Here is an 8760-nt window from a genome sequence, read left to right on the forward strand (position 1 = left end):
TACATAAATGCAGATATTTATATATATCTATGTATAGTTTATGGTATCTTGACGCACCAGGAATGTGCCAGGCCTGACGTTGTGTACTCTGTGCAGTAAGGCTTCGGTGTGTTCTGTACTCTGCATTGCTACGGCCATGTCGTACCGTGCCAATCTGTACAGCTGGTCGGTAGACTCCATGCAGGGCTGGAAGCGTAGTTTGTTCGCGGCGTGATACTTTTCGGTCAGCATGCGGTCGACGTTAGTGTTAGCCTGACACCTAGATGGATGCAGGATCGATGGCATGCAGTGAACCGTCAGAAGTTAGTCCTTGTGATAATATTTCTAATAATCTAACTATACTACTGGGTAAAATAATTATATTGGGGTCATGGGGTGTACAAAAATGTTCTCCCCTGCGTTGGAATATTAATTGTGTGGGACATTATTGTATGTGTTTCTGACCACGGCGCATTGCTTTCCTGCCATTTACGATAACCAACGTCTTAGTAGAATCTATCACAATAACATAACAGGGGACCCATAAAAATTAAGGAATGAATATAGATTCAAGACTGATGAAATTTGTAAAATGTGACCAACAATCGTTGATCAAATATAGAAACAAAAAAAAGAAGATATTTAGCAGTGAATTCTTGCCATTCAGTATAGCATAAAGAAAAATCCTGGTTAATGAACTAATTAGGAATAAGAGTAGAAAATTACTCCACCTGCTGTCGATTACTTGCACGATTAGCAGTTGCTCTACTGGCATTCCATTCCGGATGAACTCTGTGTATTCTATGTCCATGAGGAATGGAATGTGTATTCGGCTACACTTGCACTTCATTCCATCTGTATTATTCCCCAGCAGTTTAGTGCGGAGAACAACAGGGCAGGTGCCAAGCAGAGGCTGCCTTTGCCCCATCATGCCATGCACAGACCAACTACCACCACCGCCATATGCTGACCGATGTGCAGATGGAAGGCAACCTGAAAGTGATTGCATTATCACCATCATTGGCATTGCCATCGTCATCTTCATCATTATCAGCACCACCACCACCAATCATTATCAGCACCACCACCACCAACCATCACCATCACCACCACCACCAACCATCACCATCACCATCACCACCAACCATTACCATCACCATCAGCACCACCATCACCATCAGCACCACCATCACCATCATCATTATCGGCATCGTCGTTGTCGTCACCATAATTGTTATCATCAACATCATCGGTATCACCCTCATTCATACACCGCGATCTTATTTAAAGATGGGGTGTCCCTGTTTGTACTTACAGCTTGATATGCTGCACCACCTATTACCTAGCTGTTGTAACAGGGCATGTTTGGCTGGGTGTAATGAATGAATCCAAGAGCTCTAAGTAATGCAATCCAGCACACATCACGGTTGAATCAACCTAAGACTTTCCTAGTTGCACTAATGCAGCCAAGCATTTCATGCACGTCATGTGTACGAAAAGTGAAATGTTTTCCTTGTGCTATTTGCTGCACAAAATCCAATGGTATACTTGTATGACCAATTACAAGTAATCAAAACGAATTTAAAACTGCATACAAATAATTTTACTAGGTTGCAGCGCACAGGAAAGTAACTCAAGATTCAGGGTTTTACCAGCAGGTGCTGTTTTGGGTCGTTTGTGCACGATCTCCTTTCGCTTAGCTGACCTAGCTAGATGGCTGGGAGACCGTGGTCTCGCACAGTAACTCCGGGACAATGTGCCTGCCCTCAGATTGGCATTTGAGCAGTCTGGTTTTGCAGACGAGGCAATGCCAACTACTCCCCTGTAGAACTGAGCCCAGCACTTCACAATGATGCTGAGGAAGAAAAAAATTAGGAGGATTAGTGGAAGAAGAAGGATTCGGAGGTGAAGTGAGAAGAAGAGTGAGAAGAAAAATTGGAGAAGGTGAAGGGCAAGTAATTATATATTAACCAAGTAATACATACGTCTGAAATTTTATCGTGTTTACCAGATGAGGGATCCACGGTGATATTGCTGATATTGCTTTAATTATTCATTCATGAATAGGTTATCACATTATTGCTTTATTTTCGTACCTCACTTGTTCCCGTAAATTGGAGAGTTCTTCAGATAAATCCGGCCCAAAGTGGCATAGAGGCGTAAAACCTGGCTGTTCAGGTAGCTGTTTAACTGCTTTTCCCAAGGGCTGAATCAAACTAAAGGTGTGTGAACTATAGTCTGAATTAAACATTGTAACTGCACATGCGTGTAGCTTCATCTTAAAGTACGCATGTTATGGCTAATATTATCTTAGTGAATCTCATTGTGAAATGACTACTATAATTTCCAAAGTACGGTAATAACAAACTCATCATCATTCCTATTAAAATTACTCTTTCCTAAAAAAGAAGATGACAATCATCTATGAATTTCCCTGATCCTTAAATTTCCACTACTATTAGGCAATAATTAAGTCCCCTGTTAACCTACCTTGGTACTACTTGTTCTACTGCTCCTGCTTCTCATGTCCTTATGGCTCTCCAACTGTGCAGCCAGCACGACAGTTGACAGTGGGATGTGTGACCTTGTCTTTGATGACAGTTCGCTCCCAAAATGTAGCTATATATTATGTGTGCGTATAAGTTATGAGTAAATAATCACAAAGGAATTTGACACATATTTTCCCTCGCTTTTACCGATCTTCCACTTCAAATTTTGGCGCAAACAAAAACAAAAACGTACCTGTTCTTGGGCTTATTCCCTACCTTTATTATTCACCTATCATGCACTGAAATCGGTTTATAGCTATTTACTGTTGTTTGCTGTGAATTATATTCAAACACGGTATTAATGTTCAGACCTTTTCGTCATGTTATCACATCTAAATAGACATATTTTGTTGGGTGATACTAGCGACAACTGCTCCAGTCCTCTGCATGAGACTTGGCAGGGATTTGAGAAGCCAAATGCCATAAACACGTAGTATGCGCATGCATGTAACTAAAGATGGTATGCACACAATCGCACTATGTTCGCAGGTGACTACGTATTACTAGACCGTAGACACATTGCAAACTAAATGAAATAAGTGATTGATGCATGCTGAGAATTGGAGCAGCTGTCGCTAGTATTGCCCCACAAAATACACCTATTAAGATGTAATAGCATGCCGAAGAGGCCGGGAATCAACACTGTGTTTGAATACAATTTACAGCAATAAGACAGTAAATAGCTATGAACCGATTTCAGTGAATGATAGGTGAATAATAAAGGTAGGGAATATAAGCTCAAGAACATGTACATATTTGTTTTTTACGTCAAAAATTGAAGTGGAAAATCGGTAAAAACGAGGAAAAATACGTGTCAGACTCCTTTCTGAATATTTACTTCATATATATATATATATATATATATATTATATATATATCAGGAGTGAATAATAATAGAGGAGTCTGACTTGCTTCAAACACAAGAAATTCAACATTTCCATGCCCAGATTTACCTATGATTTATTACATGAAATCCAATAAAAATTACATCAGAACTAGTGCTATACATCCAACTTGTCCTCACACTTTACTGTGTATTGATACGTCTTCTTATTATATAGTTATTGCTTCGAACGTCAGGCGTGGTTTCATTGATTTACACAGCCAAGTTTCTGTCATTCTCACGCTATAGGAGGCGTACAACAGTAAGATTCCGCAAATTGCACTATTTCGTCTCTAGAAAAAGCCCTTTTTGGAATTTTTTCGCCGAAATTCGGCACTATAGAGTGCAATAATTTGCATTATGCACGCAAGTTAGATGCCTTGTGGACGTCTAGAAAGCATTAGAAGTAAAATTGGTCTTGTTGTGTATTCGTGACATTCCGTCAGGTGCCGTAGCCACAGCCACCGGTTGGTTATTTTTATGTTTGAAATTGTGTTCAGACAACTTTGCAGAAATTCGCATCATAGCTAGAGCTGGCAAAAGTTTCGAGCAGAGCATAGAGCATAAATCTGTAGTTATTTAAGATGAATAAAATGTATGTTGTGTAAGCGAAGTAACAGTGTGAGTATTTTTAATTAATTTCTGTTCGATGCTTATTCAGGCCTCCTGCCTATGGACGCCCTCTACTGTTGTTCAACACCTATAAGCGCTAACAGTAACAAGAGGCAGCTTGCTCTGATACACCTGTTGGCAGGGGTTGGCAAGGATTGCAAATCGCAAATTAGTAGCGGGCTCTGACCGCTGGGAGTGCAGATATAAACAGATGTCGTATGCCATACAGTGATATAAAATTATCCGTAATGAGAAGCTTTCGTTTTGGCAACATTTTGGCAGTTTTTACAATTTGTGAGTTGCAAATCCCTGCCGAACCACACCAACAGCGTTATCACCGTGAGCTGCCTCTTGTTCGCCCTATCGCGTGGGAACGATAGCCACTTTACTATGTGAATGACTATAAAACCATGTCTGACGCTCGAAGCTATTAACTAGATAATAACAACAGATATCGATACAAAGTAAAGTGCGAGCGCAATTTGGATGTGCAGTGCTTATTCTGATGTCAGGTCTGTTGGGTTTTGCGTAATAAATCATAGGTAAATTAGGGCATGGAAATGTTGAATTTCGGGTGTTTCGAGTGAGTCATACTCCTCTATTATTATTCGCTCCTGTATGATGCTGAGAATTGAGCAGCTGTCGCTATGTATTGCCCCACAAAATACACCTATTAAGATGTAATAGCATGCCGAAGAGGCGCGGGAATTAACACACTGTGTTTGAATACAATTTACAGCAATAAGACAGTAAATAGCTATGAACCGATTTCAGTGAAATGATAGGTGAATAATAAAGGTAGGGAATAAGCTCAAGAACATGTACATATTTGTTTTTTACGTCAAAAATTTGAAGTGCGAAAATCGGTAAAAACGAGGAAAAATACGTGTCAGACTCCTTTCTGAATATTTACTTCATATATATATATAGTATATATATATAATTATATATATATCAGGAGTGAATAATAATAGAGGAGTCTGACTTGCTCAAAACACAAGAAAATTCAACATTTCCATGCCCAGATTTACCTATGATTTATTACATAGAAATCCAATAAAAATTACATCAGAACTAGTGCTATACATCCAACTTGTCCTCACACTTTACTGTGTATTGATACGTCTTCTTATTATATAGTTATTGCTTCGAACGTCAGGCGTGTTTCATTGATTTACACAGCCAAGTTTCTGTCATTCTCACGCTTATAGAGGCGTACAACAGTTAAGATTCGCAAATTGCACTAATTTCGTCTCTAGAAACAAGCTTTTTGGAATTTTTCGCCGAATCTCGGCACTAAGAAAAAAGCCCCGGCGAACGCCGAAATTCGGCACTATAGAGTGCAATAATTGCATTATGCACGCAAGTTTAGATGCCTTGTGGACGTCTAGAAAGCATTAGAAGTAAAATTGGTCTTGTTGTGTATTCGTGACATTCCGTCAGGTTGCCGTAGGCCACAGCCACCGGTTGTTCATTTTTTATGTTTGAAATTGTGTTCAGACAACTTTGCAGAAATTCGCAATCATAGCTAGAGCTGGCAAAAGTTTTCGAGCAGGAGCATAGAGGCATAAATCTGTAGTTATTTAAGATGAATAAAATGTATGTTGTGTAAGCGAAGTAACAGTGTGAGTATTTTAATTAATTTCTGTTCGATGCTTATTCAGGCCTCCTGCCTATGTGCGCCTCTACTGTTGTTCAACACCTATAAGCGCTAACAGTAACAAGAGGCAGCTTGCTCTGATACACCTGTTGGAGGGGTTGGCAAGGATTGCAAATCGCAAATTAGTAGCGGGCTCTGACCGCTGGAGTGCAGATATAAACAGCAATGTCGTATGCCATACAGTGATATAAAATTATCCGTAATGAGAAGCTTTCGTTTGGCAACATTTTGGCAGTTTTTACAATTTGTGAGTTGCAAATCCCTGCCGAACCACACCAACAGCGTTATCACCGTGAGCTGCCTCTTGTTCGCCCCTATGCGCGTGGAACGATAGCCACTTTACTATGTGAATGACTATAAAACCATGTCTGACGCTCGAAGTTATAACTACATAATAACAAGTGCCGCGGAGCGACAGCGCTCATGCATCTAACGTCTACTGCGGTGACTCTGTGGGTGGAGTGGTGGGATTCCTAGTAAACCCCTGTTAGGTCCAAATGTGTTCACATACACGCCGAAACAGTGGAATGCACAGGGATGGGATCAGGAACCTTCTCAAAAGGAATGTTCATTGGGATCGTTAGAAAGTTGCCACCGAGATGGCGCTGTACGTTTAAGTGTCTTCAGATTAAAGATGAAGCCTCCATCGTACGTTAGTAAGCAACAACTATTTGCAAGACAGAATAGGTAAGCACTCATCCATTTACCTACGCAAGCCTACAGGCGCAATAGAGAGCTGCCACCTGTAACAATTAACGCAGGCAAAAAACTACACAGTACCACACACCACATGCACTGGCAGTGGCCACTGGGCAGTGGCATACGTTACATGTAACATACTGACAGTACACAGAATGCCATAAAATTATACGATTTAAGGAGCATAAACCTTCTTCAACCAAATTTAGCTTTTGAAATTTCACTGTGACATTGTAGCTCATACATCCAGGCATGTATAGATCTACTACAACACCCGGCAGTCAAATTCTTTCTAACAGACAGTAAACAAATCCATGTTTAACCTCTTCTTGAGGGTCAAAAGGTTATCGCGACACTTACTCTTCGCATGTCAGCAGAAGGTACATTTCATGTCCTTTCAATAAAGCCATAAAAATGCTAGGTCACTGCTGAAACAAAAAAGTTTTTCAATCGTTCCGTCAGACCATGTCCTCAGAAAATGTCTAAAATCTGCCCTGTGCCCATTGACCTTTGACCTGTGACGCTCCAATTTCGGCAGCAGTGATGGCTTTTCCTACCATGTTGCTTTACACCGACTATCACAAGCCTAGGTCGAGCCGTTTAGATTTGTGCCGCAATTCTGCATTTCCTCCCTATAAGTTAAGGAGTGAATGTTCCCCCTTCTTTTACACCTCTTGACCTTTGACCTTTGACCCCCCAGCTTAGACATTCCAACTCGTTTTCGGATTACCCCCCCCCCCCCGTAATATCGTGACCGTACGTCGAGCGGTTAAGATTTGTGCCCAACTGTTGACGGACGGATGGACGCTCGCACGGACGAACGATCATGCGATTCTACAAGCTGCATCCGACTATGTCAGATGAGCTAACAACAGGTATCGATACAAAGTAAAGTGCGAGCGCAATTTGGATGTGCAGTGCTTATTCTGATGTCAGGTTTGTTTGGTTTTGCGTAATATATCATAGGTAAATTAGGGCATGGAAATGTTGAATTTCTGGTGTTTCGAGTGAGTCATACTCCTCTATTATTATTCGCTCCTGTATATATATATAATAAGTGAAATATAAAACTTGCCTTGTGTCTTTCGTCATCTTGCATTCTACATCCAGATTTGGTAACCTCCTCCTCCCAGCCAACACTGAAACTGAGCTTCTCATTTTGGCAGGAGAACAGCACAGTCATGTGTGCACTGCTTTCACAGGAGACACTCATGAATTCATTCAGCTGCAACAAATTTACATGAATCTCCCTCATTGTACTGCAGCAAATTCATTGCTATTGAGAATAAGGAGATAGCGACACTCATCACAATGTTGGTTAGGCTCAGAATTATTATGGTATTTGTCTATTCTTGCGTGCAGATAGCACCAGTAGTCTGAATAAAAGCATCTTTTACGCCTATGCCATACCATGCCAGTCTCATGAACGTGTCTATTACAAGGGTTAAGGATAGGGTTAAGGTTAGGGTTAGGGTTACACACATATCTTGCTAATGGTTAAATTTTGAGCCAGTGTTTTTTTATGCAAGCACTCCACCCTTGTTACATTTAAAGACTCCTAATACTGATGAAGGCCATATTTGTAATATACGTCAAGATGCATGATAGCCATTTTAAGCGCACTAGGGTGAAGGCAAGATAAACTAAGCCTAACAAATTGTTATATCACATAGAGTACAACCAGCTCTATATGCCGACCTGTAGGTACACCCTGCTTCTCAGTTTTCCTGCTGCTGGCCAGTTCCACACCCTTGTTGCTGAGCCATTATAGTCATTGATATGTCCTCCCAATGCATTGCAGATTAACCTAGAAAATGCACAACACAACGTTGTAACATATACGCACACATAATATAATATATATACAGCCCGTAGCCAGCTTTGTATTGGGGGGGGTTCGTTTTTCAATGTTGCAATTTGCTCAGGCAGGGGCGTGTACAGGATTTGTACCAGGGGGGTCTAACCGTAACCGCGAAAGTTGCGAGCACGCGAAGGGGGGGTCTGGGGGGCCCTCCCCCAGAAAATTTTAAAATTACACCCCCTCAGATGCGTTTTCTGCGCGAGCAAGGTGGGGTCCGGACTCCTGGACCCCCCTGTACACGCCCCTGCTCGGCGCGATGCGACCAAGGCGAGAGAGCCAAGCGACCGGGGAGCGGGGAGGGTGCGGGGGGTGTTCACTGTTCACGTTCCGCACGATGGAGATTTAGCAATTATTACACTAAAATGGAGCGACCTGAGGTGAAATTCTTGCAAATTTTCCAAAAAAATTTTTTTTGGCTTGGGGCCGGGGGGGTTCGTTCGAACCCCCCGAACCCCCCCTGGCTACGGGCTGTAATATATATCAGGAGTAGATAATAGGGAATTTGTTTACGTACTCC

The 8760-nt window shown here is 41.5% G+C and overlaps 1 protein-coding gene across 3 annotated transcripts in view; it reads right to left on the reverse strand.

Moving 5' to 3' along the window:
* Window positions 1–8760, reverse strand: part of LOC106813930 (uncharacterized protein C3orf20-like) — a 28540-nt gene that overhangs the window by 6204 nt on the left and 13576 nt on the right. For all 3 annotated transcript variants that reach the window (XM_014818170.1, XM_014818171.1, XM_014818172.1), the window contains 7 exons: window positions 8081–8189; window positions 7458–7607; window positions 2470–2598; window positions 2076–2185; window positions 1632–1834; window positions 711–972; window positions 58–259 (listed from right to left, as the gene is read on the reverse strand). In XM_014818170.1, coding sequence (XP_014673656.1) covers window positions 58–259; window positions 711–972; window positions 1632–1834; window positions 2076–2185; window positions 2470–2598; window positions 7458–7607; window positions 8081–8189 — 1165 coding nt within the window. The remainder of the gene's footprint in view (window positions 1–57; window positions 260–710; window positions 973–1631; window positions 1835–2075; window positions 2186–2469; window positions 2599–7457; window positions 7608–8080; window positions 8190–8760) is intronic.

This window comes from Priapulus caudatus, unplaced genomic scaffold (genome assembly GCF_000485595.1).
Source record: "Priapulus caudatus unplaced genomic scaffold, Priapulus_caudatus-5.0.1 Scaffold845, whole genome shotgun sequence".
Lineage (NCBI taxonomy): Eukaryota > Metazoa > Priapulida > Priapulimorpha > Priapulimorphida > Priapulidae > Priapulus > Priapulus caudatus.